Raw genomic sequence first — 19,663 nt, 5'->3', positions numbered from 1 at the left:
CCTTCCTAAAATCCATGTAGACAACATCCATTGCTTTCCCTTCATCAATCCTCCCTGTTACTTCATCAAAAAATTCAATTAGATTAGTCAAACAAATCCGTGTTGGCTCTCCTTAATTAGCTTAAACCTCTCCAAGTGCCCATTAATTTTTTCCTTGATTATTGTTTCTAAAACTTTACCCACCACTGATGTTAAACTGACCAGCCTGTAGTTACTAGGATTATCCTTACACCCTTTCTTGAACAATGGTGTCACATTTGCCACAATCCTCAGGCACTTCCCCCACATCTAGGGAAGATTTGGAAAATTATGGCAAGCCCTTCCGCTATAGAAACATAGGAGCAGGAGTAGGCCATTCGGCCCTTCTCCGCCATTCAACGAGATCATGGCTGATCATCCAAACCCTAGCACCCGGTCCCTACACTGACAGCCATCCCACCCAAGCCCTATCCCCGTAACCCCACGTATTTAATCCCCCCTAACACTAAGGGCCAATTTTTATCATGGCCAATCAACCTAACCCGCACATCTTTGGACTGTGGGAGGAAACCGGAGCACCCGGAGAAAACCCACGCAGACACGGGGAGAATGTGCAAACTCCACACAGACAGTCACCCGAGGCCGGATTTGAACCCGGGTCCCTGGCGCTGTGAGGCAACAGTGCTAACCACTATGCCACCGTGCTATCTCCTCCCCCAATTCCCTTAGCTACTTGGGATGCAAGCCATCTGGTCCAGGCGACTTATCCACTGTAAGCATACCCAGCCTTTCTAGTACATCCTGTCTATCAATTTTCACCCCTTCCATTGCTTCTACCTTATCCACTTTTACCGATGATTTTGTCAGCATCCACCTCCTTAGTAAACAGCATGTCTCAAATTACTCACTATAAATGGGACAACCATGTTAGATTGGGAATAACTGGAGTTTGATTTTTCTTTAGTACTTATGGTCTTGTAAAGCAGTGACTAAATATTCCTTGCTGGATGTTGGGATGGCAGTATCCTTTTTTCAAGTACTGAACACTGAATTACCAGTTGTGGCTGGTTCATTAAAATTTTTAACATGCACTCCCTCAATTGGTAAATTTATTTCCCCCGCTTTGGAACTGAGGCATCCAGACCAGAGGTTGCTGGGTTTGATCCCTGAGCCATGCTGAGTTAGCTGACCTCAGATGGGAAAGCGGTAGTCGTGCTACTATTGGCCTCAGGACCTCTGGGCTAGGAAGGGGGGGAAAAATTGGCTCCTGGTCTCTAACCTGTGAAGGGCTGTGGGCATCAGGTGAGGTCCAGATCAGCGAGTTTTGTGCAGTGAGTCCACGTCCCCAGTAGGGACTGGATTTTGAGAATGGGCAGGCTCCCCTCACGGTTCATCCTTGCCACCCAAGTTACCAGAATAGGCTGGCTACAGTCACACATGGCAAATGGGCACTTGGAAGAGGTCCTGGAGGCTGTTGGCACCCGTGGGCAGTATCCCAGCATGAGTCACCGCCTTTGCGAAAGAAAGAAATATAAAATTGGAGTGAGGAAACAGCAAATACAAGTTCCAATAGTGTCTTAAAAGGGCAAGGTTCAATCTGTACTCTTTATGCCTTTGTGAAGTAAATTAATAACTGTGACCACTCCTGAATAGCCAGAGATGTGAAGTGACCCGGCAGCCATTAATGTGGCACACTGACTGGTGATTCATTTGTTTCCTTTGCAGGATGAGGCAGCTCGGAGCAATGAAGAGGAGTGGCTGGCTCTCAGCAGGGCAGTGATACGGTCAACCGTCTTCCCCCCGCAAAGACCCTCTCTCTCTTTTGATCTGGGGGCGGGGAGGGAGGGAGCTCTGTCTTCTTGAAGACCTTGGCCAGCAATGGCAGGGGAGAAAGCCAGGCCCAAAGTGATCGATGCCCAGAAGCTCGCCAGCCTCCTGCAGAATGGCGTCGAGGGCACTCTGGTGATTGACAGCCGCTCGTTTGTGGAGTACAACGCTTCCCACGTGCTCAACTCGGTGAACATCTGCTGCTCGAAGCTGGTGAAGCGACGTCTGCAGCAGGACAAGTTCTCCATCACCGAGCTCATTCAGCCTTCCTGCAAGATGAAGGTATTGTGTCCCACTTCCTTTCTCTTGACCCTCGGCCCTGCGGCACACGATTAGCACAGTGACAGCAGTCACCACAATGCTCCCTGTAGTGGCAGGAAGCACAGACCTAAGTTACCCTCTATACTTCCTTCAGCCTTTTTTTGTGACACTTGTGCATGTGGGTTTATTTAGTTCCACTCTGTGTCTCTACATGTCTCTCTGACTGTGTCTCTTTCTCTACCTCTGTCTCTCTGTTACCTATCTCTGTTTATCCTTTTCTCTCGGTCTCTCTTTCCCAGCAAACCCACCCCCAGCAAGAGATTGAAACCCCTTTTCAGTCTCTCTACAGCTTTCTCTCTTATCCTCCCCTCCCTTTTGATTTAACCTGCTCCCTCTCCTATGCAAAGCCGATAAAATTGCAAATAATGAAAGACTGGATTAAGCCGGAGCTCTCGGGGCTTGCTGCGATTGGCTAGCAATGACATCATTGCCCTGGCCCTGTGGAGCTAAATACTGTGGCAGATTGAGGGGACAACACGCGCAGCTTGCTGCCTGGCTGTGTGCCTGTGTGATTGATGCTGAGTGTTTATGTGCTGCTTGGAAGCTTAATTATAATTTTGCCATCTTGAGCTGTTGAATATTTATTAGACAGTGCCAGACCCTTCTTTTTTTCCCCCCCTCCCCAAGTTCCCTGACTGGATCTCTGCTCAAGTGTTTGGTGCTTTTGTCTAATTCTGGATGTAGAATAGCAAGGGCCCCCCATTAACCAAAGAATCCGCTATTCCAAATGTTAGTCTCCTTTTCTTCTCCGATGCCTTTATTCATCCTGGCACTTGTTAATTAGTTTATGGGAGCTCTGAATTCATTTGCCCCTCAATAGCCGAGAGAGAGAGAGAGAGAGAGAGAGACCAACAGCAGCTGAACTGCAACAAAGGTCCTTCCTATTGGAAAAGGTTCATTAAAGATTTGTTTAAAAATAACCATCAGGGGCTTCCCCGATAGTTCAGCTGCTTAAGGCACTGCGGAGCTGAGCCATACAAACCACGGAGGTCCAAGGTCTGTTCCCCAGTCTGTGCTGAGTTAAGGCAACTTAATATTAAATATATATGGACAATCTCCCAGGAGAGCAGTGCTGAAATGAAGAGCTGTGACCTCTGTGTGCTGCTTCCCATTTATGTGTGTTGGCACTGCTGAAAACTATCTTTCTGTGGGTCTCTGATGAGGTAGTGTCTCCAGAGCTTGGCAGCTTTATACTAGAGAGTGTCCTCAATAGAAAGAGCACCGTGGGCCTACCATCGACTGAAGGAGAACTGGGGGTTCCACCATCGACTGACAGAGAACTGGGGGTTCCACCATTGACTGACGGAGAACTGGGGGGTCCACCATCGACTGACGGGGAACCGGGGGGTCCACCATCGACTGACTGGGAACCGGGGGGTCCACCATCGACTGATGGGGAACCGGGGGGTCCACCATCGACTGACGGGGAACCGGGGGGGTCCACCATTGACTGACGGGGAACCGGGGGGGTCTACCATCGACTGACGGGGAACCGGGAGTTCCACCATCGACTGAGGGAGAACCGGGTTTGTCTGTTGCTACCTGATTGATGCAGAATGCATATGTTCACCGGTCACATCTACTGTAGTTGGGGAGGGGTTGGAAAGAGAGAATCTAGTGAGGATTAAACCCAAAAATCCACACTGCTGCTAAATACTAGTCTATAACTTTCCACAGTAGGACCCTTTCCAGGATGGTTATTCAGAGCAGATATAATTATCTTAAAAATTAACACTGTTGCAGACGTAAGGAAACAGTAGTTTGCATTCAAGTTATATCTGTTCTCCCTCTGCCCCCCAACCCCCGCCTCCAGAGATACATTGAGCTCTCCCACTCCCGTGCAGAGGTTCCGAAGTGGCGCAGTACAGTCAGAACTCAACACCGACAGCCTGATATGATCAAGTGTTGAAGCTGTAGGGCCACGTGACATTACTGTGACTTAAGAGGCACAATAAACGCAACGGTGCAATTTTAGCACTATGGTTTTTTGTCTGTTCATCTTCGATATTTGCTAAAACAAAGCTTAAAAATAACAATGTGTAGCACCAGACAAGGCTGTGTGTCATCATGCCCTTCCTCTGTTTGTAGATATGGTAAAGTATCTTCACCAGTTTGTTACTGTCTTTTTAAATATCTTGGAGCATGGCTTTTACAAAGATTGTAACTCCACAACTAAGTGTACCTAGCGAAGGAGTCAGTGGCTTCACGAGAGCTAGGGAAAGACAAAAACTTGGCAAGAGAAAGAAAAGGTTTGATTCATCAGTCCTCTTCATGTCCAATGCTCCTCTGTTGAACTCTATAATAACAGCTTTATAAGCAGATGAAGTAAGATGATGTCATGCAAAGATCCCCTTCTGTGCGTTTGCCCCACAGAATGTTTACTGAACTGGTTCAGAGTGATTGGTGGATGGTTTCTTTTTGAAGTATCTAAACCGATAAAACTGCAAAAAAGAAAAGCTCCTCCTCTGTCAATGAACTGGATGAGCTGAAGCAGATTCCACCCCCCACCCCCCACCACCCCTGCTGCTCACTATCTTTCTTGATGTCGTTGCACAGCACCCTCTTCACAAGCAGCTCTAGAAGTGGTTGCTTACAGGGTTCGATGGAGGAGGCTCGGGAAAGACAATCGTTCCAAAATGAAAAACTTGCAAAAAAGCTATGAGCCGAGGGAGGAGCTCACTGAGAACAGTACTGTTCAGTGCTGATGGTTACCCACAGTGTGACCTAACCTTCACACTTTCTGCCCGGAAACTGGGCTTGGAACAGAGGCAGATATGCAAGCCTGCCAACCAAGACACCTCCAAGGGTCACTCATTGGTAACTGAGCTGCTAGATATGACATCTTAGCTGATGTGAGCTTCTGAAGATTTTTATCTTGGTGCAAGTGGTGGGTGGAGGTGCTCAAATGAACCAGCCAAAGCTGTTCTTATCCCCTATAATCAGAGAATTGTACAACACAGAGGAGGCCATTCAGCCCATTGTGTCTGTACTGGTTCTTCGAAAGAGCTATCCAATTAGTTCCACTCCCCTGCTTTTTCGCCATAGCCCTGCAAACTTCTCCTTTAATTCCCTTTTGAAAGTTATTATTGAATCTGCTTCTACCATCCTTTCAGACAGTGCATTCCAAATCATCATAACTTGCTGCATAAAAAATGTCTCCGCATCTCCCCCCGGTTCTTTTTTTCATTTGTCTTAAATATGTGTGGTTATCGACCCTCCTGCCAGTGGAAGCAGTTTCTCCCTATTTACTCGATCAAAACCCCTCATAATTTTGAACACCCCTATCAAAACTCTCCTTAACCTTCTCTGCTCTAAGGAGAACAACCCCAGCTTCTCCAGTCTCTCCACATAACTGAACTCCCCCCATCCCTGGTACCATTCTAGTAAATCTCCTCTGCACCCTCTCCAAGGTCTTGACTATAACGTCGAGGATTGCACCTTCTTTCTATGTGTAAGGATATCCCTCCAGCAGTTTCGCTGACAGTAGTCTCCAGAAACTGATTGCCCGTGACATGCACAGCCCATATCTGGAAGAGGAAATGTCGACGCACTGCTGGGACTAGACCTTAGAAAGAATCCGTAGAGCAGCCTGAGTTAGAGGAAGTGTCAACCTCAGTCCCACTATTTGAACATGATGGGCAGGTAAAGACCAGCTGGTCCACCAAGAATGCTCCACACTCCTGATGCCTGGAGCATCATAACTAGACACTTCCTACTCCCCCAGCCATGTTATCTCCTGGGGAGAGGCAATACAATAGAATTGTTGCAAACAGTTACAGATAACATTGACATCTTTCTGTTTCCCATCCATTTTGAATTTGAGTATTATCTAGAAATACAAAGTTCAAACTTGCATGTGTGGAGATGCCGGTGTTGGACTTGGGTGGACAAATGTAAGAAGTCACACAACACCAGGTTATAGTCCAACAGTTTTATTTGAAATCACAAGCTTTCGGAGCGCTGCTCCTTTGTCAGGTGATCCAAAAGCTTGTGATTTCAAATAAAACTGTTGGACTATAACCTGGTGTTGTGTGACTTCTTACATATATAGACCTTGTCACATCATAATGATGTCCCAAAACATTTATTACTTTTGAAGGGCAGTCAGTGTTGTTTTGATGTTTAGGCAAATGCCACAATCAATTTGTGCACAGTAAGGTCCCACAAACAATCGTCTTTTGTTTTGGCGATGATGTTTGATGAAGGAATGTGAGCTCTTCTTCAAACAGTGCCATGGGATCTTTTACATCCGCCTCATTAGGCACAATTTAACCTTTTCAGCACCTCCAACGCAGCATTCCCTCAGTATCACACTGAAATCTTGGGAGTGGGGCTTGAAACCACATCCTTGTGACTCAGGCAAGAGCGCTAAGCGGGCCGATCTGACACTTGAGAGGAGTGGCTGAGACTGATGGTGTTTAGGAGGCTGCATCAACATCTGTTCAGATGCTAACCATTAGCCCACAGTGCTTCAGCTGTCTGTGTGGCAGTTTAGCTCCTCGTACTGTAGGCTTCAATTACTTCCTAACCACTTCTCCCAATCATAATCATCAGCACTCATCAGTTAAACCGAACATCAAAAAGTGATGTAGATTTGTTCACTGGGGAGGACAAACAGCTGGAACAAGTGCACAACATCTAAGTCCCAATGGCACCACGTGCAGGGGCTCAGTTTTATCCAGTGCAGTGACTCCCATCAATGCAAATTGCTTCTTCACATCATTTGGCAAATACAAAAAAAAGGGGTGTGGCAAACATTTTTTCAGCAAAGATATTGCGGGGTAGAAATTTATCGCGGGCAGTAGCTAATTGGCTGCCCGTTTTACGCCCCGCACGATATTCCGTTCTATTAAAGTCAGTGGAACTGATTATCGAGCAGGAAGTATAAAGGGTGGTTGATGCCGCCCAATACGAAATTCTACCCCTGCCCCTTTAAAGTTAATGAGAAATATTTACATAAGAACATTAGAACATAAGAAATAGGAGCAGGAGTAGGCCAATCGGCCCCTCGAGCCTGCTCCGCCATTCAATAAGATCATGGCTGATCTGATCCTAACCGCCAATCCACTATCACAGAACCATCTCCTGAATCTAACAGAATTAGACACACGAAATAGGAGCAGGATCAAGCTACACGGCCCCTGGGCCCGCTCCGCTACCCACAGGGCCATGACCGATCCGAACCTAGACTCATGTCCAAATCCCTGCCCGCTCCCCGTAACCCTTAATTCCCTTTACTTCTAGGAAACTGTCTATTTCTGTTTTAAATTTATGTAATGATGTAGCTTCTACAGCTTTTTGAGGCAGCATATTCCATGGACCTACCACCCTCTGAGTGAAGTAGTTCCTCCTCATCTCAGTTTTGAAAGAGCAGCCCCTTATTCTAAGACTATGCCCCCTAGTTCTAGTTTCACCCATCCTCGGGAACATCTTCCCCGCATCCACCCGATCCAACCCCTTCACAATCTTATATGTTTCAATAAGATCGCCTCTCATTCTTCTGAACTCCAATGAGTAGAGTCCCAATCTACTCAACCTCTCCTCATATGTCCATCCCCTCATCCCCGGGATTAACCGAGTGTACCTTCTTTGTACTGACTCGAGAGCAAGTATGTCCTTTCTTAAGTATGGACACCAAAACTGTACGCAGTATTCCAGGTGCGGTCTCACCAATACCTTGTACAACTGAAGCAGTACCTCCCTATTTTTATATTCTATCCCCCTAGCAATGAAAGCCAACATTCCATTGGCCTTCTTAATCACTTGCTGCACCTGCATACTAACCTTTTGAGTTTCGTGCACCAGGACCCCCAGATCCCTTTGTACTTCAGTACTTTGTTGCTGTTCGGTGAGCCTCACTCCTTCAGGTAATCATCGTGCAGAGGTTCGCGCTCTGATTGGCCGCTTGCCCTGACTCCGGAGCTTAACATGCAGCTGTCTGATATAATAGAAGCGGTAGAATGGAAAATAAGTAAATTGCTTACCAGTTAAAGCTCAGCTTTACTAATGAGATCTGATCTGTTTGATTCCAGACTCCCAACAAGGCAATGCACGAAATTAAATAGAAAACGAAAAAGTAATTGCTAGCTGGCAGGGGAGGTACAAGGCAACGCAACTGATGGGGGTTTTGATGCTATCAGTGGCCATGAAACCAAAGCTGGAGTGAACTCTGTACCTACTCTGAAGTAATGGCCCATTTCTAATGCCGGTATCGAGGGGAGCGAGCGGTGTTTGACACCCCGTCAGGGTGGTACGGCCCAGCAGCACTGAATCATGGGGGGAGGGGGGCGTTTTACGAGGCCGTGCGTTGGGCAGCCAGCCTTGCTCGCCAGCAGCGCAAACCGGAAATTCGGGCCCACAGCGGCCACCATTTCCAGACCGTCAGAACAAACGGCAATGGTTTTTAAAACGGTGGGCAGCGCATGGGCGAATTTCCACGTTGAGCTGCCGGTCGCCAGGACTTCCTGCTGGCGGTGCAGACCTCATGAAATGAGCGCCTCGGACCGTCTCCGCCTCGCTCTGTAATTGGGTAACTCAGCGCGCGTATGCAGAACTTTGAGCTGTGAGTTTAAGTTGGCAAAGAGCCAAGATAACTTAACATGAAAAATGTAAAGGCCGTCCCGGGAACCGCCTGGGAGTCCTTTTAAACTTTATATTAGAGATGGACTCTAACCAGTCACCAAGATTTCATGCCTGCCAACGTCACTCCCCTGTTACACAGCAGTTTTTGTGTCAAAGCAGTGCCAGACCTGCAATATAACAGGCTGTAAGAGACCTCCCGATCTGTCATGTACTGAACCCTGGGATTCATTAATGCACGTGGACTGTTACTAGCTGGAACCTTGCTCCAATACAGAGGTTGTTGTTGTATCTTCACGCTCTTCCCTTGAGGAACAGCATGAAGCAGCGGAAGGGTTGACAGGCTGATTAACAGTCTGACAGACCACAACGTGAACGCTCCTTCCCTGGCCGTAACCATCTTTATACCAGCCGATAGGGTGGTTAATCCTGTACGGCGGGAGGGTTTTTATGGGCTCCCACACCCATCGGAGGCGAGTATCCTGCTGGATATCCGCGTGGAATTCAGATCCGGAGCTCTGGGCTCCACTCACTAGGACTGTCTGGGGCAGTATTCGAACTTTATACCTTCTGAGGCAGGGAATTCCATCACTGAGCCAAAGGCTCGCTCCTATACCAAGGTCAGGGCAATGAAATAAACTAAACAGAAGAGAGTCAATGGGGCGCAAGTATTCTTCACATGACACAGCATGAAGTGGCCCTCTATGTTCAGTCAGACCCAGGGGACTTGCAGCTATGAACTACTCCTGTAGATGTGCACAGTGTTGTTTGAGAAAAGATGGAGGGAAATGAGAATATAGACTGGGAGGTGCTCATCAAAATGAATTTGTGCCCTGCGGCTGAGACGGGCTGCCTGTGCTTGACTTTACAATGACCAGATGCTTCTCTCTGACAGAGGCAAATGTCACGGCAGCAAAACAGGAGCTTCCAGACATGCAGATGACTACATACACACGGACACACATACAAACAAGTATACATATGTACAAATATATGCATGCACAGGTCACGTGTGCACAAACCTACATACATGCATACATATGCACACAAACATAGTAGCGTGCAGACATGTTTACACGCACAGATATACAGGTGTTGCACACATACGTTGTCATGCCTGCGTACATAGATTTTTTTTTTGAACACTGCCCAGTTTCATCGTTCAGCAATGACAAAGGAGCACAGTGGGACGAGGAGGGCTGCAGACGTGGGATTGTCAGCCCCTGTGGGGACCATCTTACGTCTGGACAGATCTCCTGGGGTTAAAAGAATGCCCTGTTTGCTGAGTGAATGATGTCACTGCTGGGACCATCTGCTCCTGTAGGTAAAGCTGGATAGTCAGGGCTAGAGATCGAGTGGAGCAGAGCAGACAGCGACTGCGGGCTCTGCTAAAAGCATCTGTGCTACAGGCAGTCTCCAGCACAGAGCAGCAGCAGGAAGAAAAATAGTCAATGTTATTTTGTAGCCTGTTGAACAATTAACCTTGTGGAGACCGTGAGGTGAGATTTCTGCACCAAAATCAAAAATGAGACAAAGTTATATTTTCCCAGTCTTAAGGCCAGGGAGCCAGAAAATCTGTGTTTTTTAACAATTCATTCTCGGGTTGTGGACGTCGCTTGCAAGGACATTTATTGCCCATCCAGATATACTGGATACAACTGCGTGGCTTCCTAGGCCATTTCAGAGGGCAGTTAAACATCAGACACGTTAGTGTGGGACTGGAGTCACATATACGCTAGACCTGGTCAGGACGATAGATGTTCTTCCCTAAAGGACATTAGTGAACCAGTTAGGTTTTTACAACAATGATCACTTTTATTGATACCAGGTTTTTACTTCCAGATTTTTTTTTTAAACTGAATTCAAATTCTCAACTTGCCTTGTTGGGATTTGAACTTGCGTTCTCTGGATTTCGTCCAGTAACCTATCCACTACACTACTGTACCTCCTGAGAGCCATATAGTTGGTTTTGCAAAACTTTCATGCAGAGCACGGATTTTCCCAGCGTGTGTTTTAGATCGGCCTTGCTGAACAGGCGCATAGTTTAACTTTCATATTGTACAATACATTGATATAGAGTTTGGGCAGGGATTGAGTAGAATGCACCCTTCACCCATTTGCAGCAGGCCTAAGGGCAAGTCCCTAAATGAAGCATCTCTCAAAGGGTCTGAGGCTTTTTAAATCTCTTTTTCAGTACATTTTTACCACAGGCTTTTGTCATTAATTTTTGTTGCTAAGTTTATTTGAAAAAAAAATCATAAATTTTTTGTGAATAACACAATTTTTGCCCACCAAATACAGTATTTCATAGTTGAATTGGTAGGGCGTTTTCCCAGGGAGAACAGCAGGCACCTGCGGCAAACTGCTTGCACCCACTATGATGCCAGCAACCACATCTACAAGGTCTGGCACACTTACCTGGCAATGACTATGAAGAACTGGTTCCACAGGCTCCAGGTTGGCACAGTGATCTGTGCCAACTACTGCCAATCTGCACTATGGGGATGGTACTGCCCACGAAAATCAAGGTCACAACCCCCCTCATTTTTTAATACAAATTTCGGGATGTGGCCGTCACTGGCAAGGCCAGCAGTTATTGCCCATCCCTAGTTGCCCCGAGAAGGCGGTGGTAGGCGACGTGCAAGTTCCTCCCAGTGCACCAGGTCTTGTACATTTTACTTTTCCAGCTTATTCTTTGCTCGCCTATTCGTTCTAGAGTGCATCATCAGCCCGAGGACTGCTTTCCTCCCCAGTTATTTTCTTTTGCCTCTTTTCTGCCCCTTCCCATTGCAACTCGGCTGAGATCGGGGTGCCTTGGTGAGAGGTGGCAGCTGTGGGCGTTTACAATACCTGTATATACTACCGCTCTGGCGCCAAACACTATTCCCGCAGTCTGCTGCCCTGTACGACTGATATGTCCTCCCACTGTGGGAAGCTGTACCAATTCCTGCAATTCTGCTCCTTGGTTAATATGTCCAGTGTATGAAAAGTATGGCACTCCCCTGAAACAGCAGTCAAAACAATGTTAATACAGCTCGTCTTCAAGTCACATGGTAGGCTTATTCCCTAGGCATTTTGGGAACAGAACATTGAGAGATCATTATAATTCTGCGTGTGTATTATAAAGAATAATTAGCACCTCCCGGAATGTGTTTCAAAGCAGTAACACTTCCAGTAACACCTCAGCTTTGGAATGAGATTAATACATTTTTTGGAAAAAAAGTATCTATTTGATTTCCTCTTGCCAATTTTTCTCCCTTCCTTTCATGAAAGGCATCATCTCCTTGTGTTTGTCTGGTTACCACCTGCATGAAGCGCCTCAGGCCGTTTTTGTATGTTAACAACTTACATTTATATACATAGTAAAATGTCCCAAGGTGCTTCACAGTAGCATTATCAAGAAAATTTGACATTGAGGCACATAAGGAGATATTAGGACAGGTGACCAAAAGCTTGGTCAAAGAGGTAGATTTTAAGGAACACCTTAAAGGAGGAGAGAGACGGAGAGGTTTAGGGAGGGAATTCCAGAGCTTTGGGCCTAGACAGCTGAAGGCATGGCCGCCAATGGAGGGAAAAAGGAAATCGGGGATGCACAAGAGGCCAAAATTGGAGGAACGCAAAGTTCTCAGAGGGTTGTAGGGATGGAGAAGGTTACAGAGATGGGGAGGGGCAAGGTCATGGAGAGACTCGAACACAAAGGAGAGTATTTAAAATATGAGGCATAGCGGGACCAGGAGCCAAAGTAGATCAGCGAGCACAGGGTTGATGTGTGAACGGGACTTGGTGCGAGTTAAAAAACAGGCAGCAGAGTTTTGGATGAGCTCAAGTTTACGGAAGGTGGAACTTGGAAGGCCGGCCAGGAGAGCATTAGAACAGTCACGTCTGAAGTTAACTAAAGCGTGGATGAGGGTTTCAGCAGTAGATTGTCTGAGGCAGGGGCGGAGATGGGCGATATTACGGAGGTGGAAGTAGGGGGGTCTTGGTGATGGAGAGGATATGGGGTCAGAAGCTCAGCTCAGGGTCAAATAGTCTGGTTCAGCCTCAGCGAGTGGCCGGGGAGGGAGGGCACTGTATACGTGCAAGTTGTTGTTTTCACGGCCCTGGTCTCCCTCTCAAACCTCATCCAGGCGGGGCCATTCATTGTGTATAAGCGTTTACAGGGAGCGTCAACGGGCGACTATCAATGGAGGCCTCAGCCTGTCCTCGGCCAACACCATGCACGTGCACTTTCAGCAGGGCTCACTGAACCGTGATCAGGACGGGTTTGAGATGAGGATGGGAACCCTTAGTTCTCTCTCCTCCCCCTAACTCGGGCACTGAGGCCAAGTGCATGTGTCCTTAATGCTTACCCAACAGAGACCAGCTACCCCAGCACACAGGTCGGGATTCTTGGTCTCTACAGCTCCGCTACTATGTGTATAAACTCAGTAATAATCGGGTAAGCCTCTTGTCTTGCGGTCTATAACACTAACTCAATCCATCGATCTATTGTTGGCCGGTAACACACAATGAGTGTTTCCAAGCTTTATTTATTAAAATCTCCCCCTTTTTTATTCTCTTATTCAGTGTTTTCTTCCTCTCTTCTGCTGGGCTTCATCTCTTCTGCTGGGATGTATAATGGAGCCCTGACACTGCTGATGATGATTTTAAAGAGCCTGGGTTAGATCTTGACTTTGTGCGATAGTGTAAAATGGCTGATAGAGAGTCGGCAGCCCATCTTGCATCTTTCCCCATTCTTATTTCCACTGACTGCATCGGTCCCATTACCTCAAATTTTTAAATTTTATTTTAATGAAGACCCATGGAAGAACGCGACAAGTGCATCGCAACACTCCACACTGAAGCAGATATAAGGGCTCACTCTGTGTGGCTCTGCTCCTAGCTTGGAGCCTCGCTTGATGTGGGTCGGAGACTGAGCTATAACACCAAAGGCCTTGCATTTATATAGTGCCTTTCATGATCTCCGGACGTCTCAAAGCGCTTTACAGCTAGTTAAGTACTTTAGTGTAGTCACTGTTGTAATGTAGGAAACGCAGTAGCCAATTTTTGCACAGCAAGCTCCCACTAACAGCAATGTTATAATGTCCAGATCTTCTGTTGGTAATGATGTTGCTTGAGCGATAAATATTGGCCAGGACACTGGCGCAAACTCCCTAGCTCTTCTTTGAAATAGTGTCATGGGATCTTTTATGTCCACCTGAGATTGCAGACGGCGCCTCGGTTTAACGTCTCATCTGAAAGTCGGATGTTCACAGCGAGCGAGGCTCCAAGCTGGGAGCAGAGCCACACAAAGGGAGCCCTTCTATCTGCTTCAGGGTGGAGTGTTGCGCTGTACATCTCGCGTTCTTCCATCGGTCTCCATTAACATAAAAGAGCAAGGTAATAGATTTGTGATAATGGGGCTGTTCAGCACAATGCCAATCACTTCACTGCACCTTCCTCTGTGTATAAACTTGGGAAACAGTCTTCCAAACTCTTTCACTACTGCTGACAGCAATTTATTACCAGGCTTCTATTGATGGGGGGGGGGGAAAGAAATGCCCAAAGCTTTCCTGGCATAGAAACATCTTTCTTGAGGTGACAAATCAAATTATCCCACTGCTGCAGTCACACTGAGCTGGAGCTTTCTGTTTTAAAAAAACACAGGAAAGTTGCACAGTGAGTTGTAACACCGAGACGTGGTTCCATGAATACCTCCGCACTCTCACGCGTCCACCCTTGAGCGCGCGCACACACTTGTGCGCACGCACGCATGAACTCACACAGATACATACGCTCACACGCATGCGCACATACGTACACAGACATACATACATAAGCACATGCACACACACACAGGTACACACACATTGTTGGATTCAAGCTTGTCAACAACAACTTTCATTTATATAGCACCTTTTTAAGGTGGTAAAATGTCCCAAGGAGCTCCGCAGGTGCGTAATGAAACAAAAATTGACACTGGACCAAAGAAGGAGACATTAGGACAGGTGACCAAAAGCTTGGTCAAAGAGGTTTTAAGCAGCATCTTAAAGGAGGTGACAGAGGTGGAGAGGTTTAGAGAGAGAATTCCAGACGTTAGGTCTGAGACAGCTGAAGGCACGTTTAGAGAAGATGCCAAGTAGAGCTCGGGCACTTCTCCATAGGGAGGGTCAGAAAATCGAAGGGAGATTTCTCCCTGCTCTGCTGCCACATGTCTCCTAGTGGTTGCATTAGAGTGGCGCTGGTCACTTTGCCAGTACCCTCGGCTGTGGATAGTGGGTAATGAAGGGACACCAGGAGAGAGGCAAATACAAGGATTCTTATCCTCACATAATAAAGTTAAATAAAACGGCACTGAGTCTGTAAATGCCCAGCTGGAGTTGCCCTTTTGCAAACCTAGCAGCCATTTTCTGTTGCCCCAGGAGCTTTGGGACAAATTACAATGCAAGGTACATGCAATGGCTGCTTGACCCACTTTGGGCCGGGCATCTCCACTTGTCCGGGGCCTGATTTTGTTTGACTTCCCGGCTGTTTCGCAAAGTCCTTTTCTTTTTCTTTTAAGCGTGTATAAAGTCGGCGGAACTTTTCATCGCTCTCGACTCCAGTCCAGACCTCTCTGCCCCTCTTGGCTCTACCCTGTTGTGAGTAATTTATTCATGAGGGAGGACAGATGGCGGGAGGGCAGTAAAACAGGAGGGTATCGTTACTGCTGATGGGCGTGCTGTTTTAAAGCACAGAGCCGGTGCTCACAGCCAGCAATACAAGAACTTAATCAGTGGCCAAATGATGTGGCAGTTACCAGGGATCAATTGGAGAATTGTATCTGCTGTGATGTGACCAATGTTCAAACGCCCTGAGACAGTGAGAAAAGGCTCCCAGTACACTGCGACTCAGAAGGGGATTGCCAATGTTTAAGCAAAACAGTTGCGGTCTGAGCGTTCCTAAAAAGGTACACGGGGCCGAAATCTCTCTCAGATCTCGAGGATCAATAGCTCCCTTTAACCAAGAAGGGGACCTCCTGCCAAGAGACCCGGAGGAGCTTTCCAGCTTGTTTCATGATGACGTCTCAAATGGTGGAAGGTTTAAGACCACCCGTGACTCTCTTTTGAAACAGGAACTGTCACAGAACTGGAGCATTCAGGCGGATTAGGCTTCCTGCCATCGACTGCAGGGAAAGTGCTGCAGAAATTCCACACCAGAGGCCACCAGGGTCGGGTTGCCCACCCGCCGGGATTGTCCTGGAGTCTCCAGGAATTAGAAATTGTGTACCTTTTTTTATTAACTCATTTTGTTTGCACACTTCTGTTCATTAGTTCTAAAAAAATATTGGGGATGGAGGGAGGGGGGAAAAGGTTGTTTGACCGGGAGGGGGATGGGGGCGGTTGGAGGTGGGAGGTCATGTGATGTAACCTCCAGGAATACTTCCAACCAGAGTTGGCAGCCCTACGCCAGGGATTGTACTTGCGCACTGGCATGTGGCCGCCTGGAATATCATCCGCTGTCGTTCGTTCATTTAAGCTTTTGATAGAGTCAACATTGGAAATGACACATGGGCAGGCATGGCCCGTGACACGGCGACACCATCATCTCACCGATTGGATCGTACTGCCGCCTTTTCAAGTGGCAACATTTTGCCAGCAGTCAGGCTATGCTCACACCTCTGGTACAAAGTTTAGCGGGATCCTGTCCCAGGTTGCATTGCCGCCTTTCGAAAGGCACACTGGAGGGGCGGGAGAGGAATCTTCGGGATTTTTATTTTCCCTTATTGGCTCTGGATTTTGTTCTGTTTTTTTGCCTCTCCTAGTGTATGACCTGGCTGTGGGAGGGGAGGGGGTGTGTAGGTTAGGGCTAGCCATGATGCTCCAGGGCTTCTGAGCATGGGGCAGGCTTGATGGACTAGCTGGTCTTTTCCTGCCCGTCATTTTCGTATGTTTCATCATTTTGGCTAAGAAGGGGGTTGGACAAAAAGTCTTGTAAATATTGATTACATTTTCTTCTCTCCGCCCCCCTCCCTCCCACCCCAGCACTGTGTGATCACCGGTTTTCAAAGCTCCTTTTCAGCCCTGATGCTTGCTCAGCAGGTTTATCCAGTCCGATCTCTGCCAGGTTGCTGCACTTGGGGTAGAGAGGGACCTTGTGGCTGCTGAGCGTGGACAGGATCTGGCTTAGCGGTGTTGTAAAATACCATGGTAACATTAATTGTCACGGGTCACATGTCACTTGGGCAAAGTACCAGAGGACATACAGTGCCTGTGAAACTGCACCCCAGCAAGGAGTCAACACCTTTACAAGACATGGGGATAGTTGAGGGGTGCAACAAGCTCAGTTTCAGAGATTTTCTGTCATTCATCTGGCTGTTGCTCTCTGAAATGCTTGTGCTTAGGATGGAAAAGGTTTGAGATGCACTTCTAGCCTAGGCGGGGTGCTCATACTGTCACCGCCACACTCGATCTGGGGCTGTGACCCTGAAGAATATGAGCAAGTCTGGGGGCTGCTGCAGCATGAGTGCATGATGGAGAAACTGAGGGCCTGGGCCTGGGACTGGGCTTGGGCGCCTGGGCTCCTGGGCTTGGGCTTGGGACTGGGCCTGGGACTGGGCTTGGGACTGGGCTTGGGCCTGGGCCTGGGCCTGGGCTTGGGCCTGGGCCTGGGCTTAGGCCTGGGCTTGGGCCTGGGCTTAGGCCTGGGCTTGGGCCTGGGCCTGGGCTTAGGCCTGGGCTTGGGCCTGGGCTTGGGCTTGGGCTTGCGCCTGGGCAAGAAGAGTGTGGCAAGGCACTTCGTTGGGAGGGGCAGTAATGGCGGGGGGAGCTGTGGGGGGGGAGGTGGTCGCAGCATTTTAAGCTATAAAGCTACATTTTACTTATGGCAAATTTTAACTTTTGTTTCATTTTGAGAGAGTAGTGTAGTTCTGTATTCGCGCTGCTCAAGCTTAAATGCTTCTAAAGCAGGTCTCAAGTAACAGTAACAAAAACTGAGCACTTCTGAAGTGAAAAATAACCAGCAGGACTTTGACAAGTGATTACACATGTTGGGCAACTTTGGGAACTTAATCTCAGTTGCCAGGATACACTTCTGCCTTTACACCAACAGTAGCACATATAGTTCAGCCTCACAGTATTCTCTCAGCATTTTCTAAATCGGTGCCATGAAACATTAGAGAGAGAGAGAGAGAGAGATCGAGAGAGAAAGACTCCTGGAGGCAGCTCGCTCACAGAAGCACTTGAGTTCAACCAGGATACGGCATGTTCCCAACCACTTCCCTTGTGGGAGAAAGAGTAGAAACAGAAGATAAGGGCTGGAGACTTGGCTAGGGAGCCTGGCCACATACTGCCTGCCACTCGAGGTTGGGTGGCTAGAAAGACGGTCCTGTTCATTCAGTTATGGTCAATTCAGGGTAATTGCAGAGATGCCAGGTCAGATATAGAGGCTGACTGCACTCGGAACTTGGAGGGTTGACAATCCTCCAGGATTGCCCTGGAGTCTCCAGGAACTAAAGATTAATCTTACCAGGCACTACTGCGTGTAACCTGGAGGGGGAAATCACAGGGGCATTAAAGAAAATTGTGTGGGTTTTTTTTCATTTTGTTTGAACACCTTTTTCTAAAAGTATTCGAGATGGGGGGGCGGGGAAGGAAGTTTGACTGGGCGGGGCAATTGGAGGAGGGCGGTCATGTGATGAAACGTCCAAGAATATTTCCAAACAGAGTTTGGGGTGTGTTTGTACTTGGGGCGGGGGGAGCGGGGTGGAGAGGAGATTTGGCTCCAATCAAGCAGAAAGAGTAGGACGTGGGGAAAATAATTTTAAAATTAGAAAGCTCAACGTAAAATTTAAAAAGTGGCTGCCTAATGTGTTCTTGTTGGGATCTGAGTGGTTCATGGTGTCTCGTGGTTAGATGGACCGATGTTGGGAGCGGCGTGGTTCATGGTATCTCGCGGTTAGATGGGCCGATGTTGGGATCTGAGTGGTTCATGGTGTCTCGCGGTTAGTTGGATCGATCTTGGGAACTGAGTGGTTTATGGTGTCTTGGGATTAGATGGGCCGATGTTGGGAAATGAGTGGTTCGTGGTTAGATGGGCCGATCTTGGGATGTGTTTGGCTCATGGTGTCTCGCGGTTAGATGGGCCGATGTTGGGATCTGAGTGGTTCATGGTGTCTCGCGGTTAGATGGACCGATGTTGGGATCTGAGTGGTTCATGGTGTCTCGCGGTTAGATGGACCAATGTTGGGAACGGAGTGGTTCATGGTGTCTCACGGTTAGATGGACTGATGTTGGGAACTGATTGGTTCGTGGTGTCTCGCGGTTAGATGGACCGATGTTGGGATCTGAGTGGTTCATGGTGTCTCGCGGTTAGATGGACCGATGTTGGGATCTGAGTGGTTCATGGTGTCTCGCGGTTAGATGGACCGATGTTGGGATCTGAGTGGTTCGTGGTGTCTCGCGGTTAGATGGACCAATGTTGGGAACGGAGTGGTTCATGGTGTCTCACGGTTAGATGGACTGATGTTGGGAACTGATTGGTTCATGGTGTCTCACGGTTAGATGGACTGATGTTGGGAACTGATTGGTTCGTGGTGTCTCACGGTTAGATGGACCGATGTTGGGATCTGAGTGGTTCATGGTGTCTCGCGGTTAGATGGACCAATGTTGGGAACGGAGTGGTTCATGGTGTCTCACGGTTAGATGGACTGATGTTGGGAACTGATTGGTTCGTGGTGTCTCGCGGTTAGATGGACCGATGTTGGGATCTGAGTGGTTCATGGTGTCTCGCGGTTAGATGGGCCGATGTTGGGATCTGAGTGGTTCATGGTGTCTCGCGGTTAGATGGACTGATGTTGGGAACTGATTGGTTCGTGGTGTCTCGCGGTTAGATGGACCGATGTTGGGATCTGAGTGGTTCATGGTGTCTCGCGGTTAGATGGACCGATGTTGGGATCTGAGTGGTTCATGGTGTCTCGCGGTTAGATGGACCGATGTTG

General features: G+C 47.9%; 1 protein-coding gene across 1 annotated transcript in view; it reads left to right on the top strand.

Annotated features, from left to right (window-relative positions):
- The window catches only part of LOC147106609 (dual specificity protein phosphatase 8-like), a 254,403-nt gene that overhangs the window by 35,518 nt on the left and 199,222 nt on the right, over window positions 1–19,663 (top strand). The window contains exon 2 of the mRNA XM_086007616.1: window positions 1,705–2,088. Within this exon, the coding sequence (XP_085863742.1) occupies window positions 1,858–2,088 (231 nt within the window). The 5' untranslated portion in view covers window positions 1,705–1,857. The remainder of the gene's footprint in view (window positions 1–1,704; window positions 2,089–19,663) is intronic.

The sequence above is a fragment of the Somniosus microcephalus genome, chromosome 15, assembly GCF_052327205.1.
Source record: "Somniosus microcephalus isolate GS21.2 chromosome 15, FLI_Smic_1.0, whole genome shotgun sequence".
Classification (NCBI taxonomy): domain Eukaryota; kingdom Metazoa; phylum Chordata; class Chondrichthyes; order Squaliformes; family Somniosidae; genus Somniosus; species Somniosus microcephalus.
This window is presented reverse-complemented; position numbering and strand designations above follow the sequence as displayed.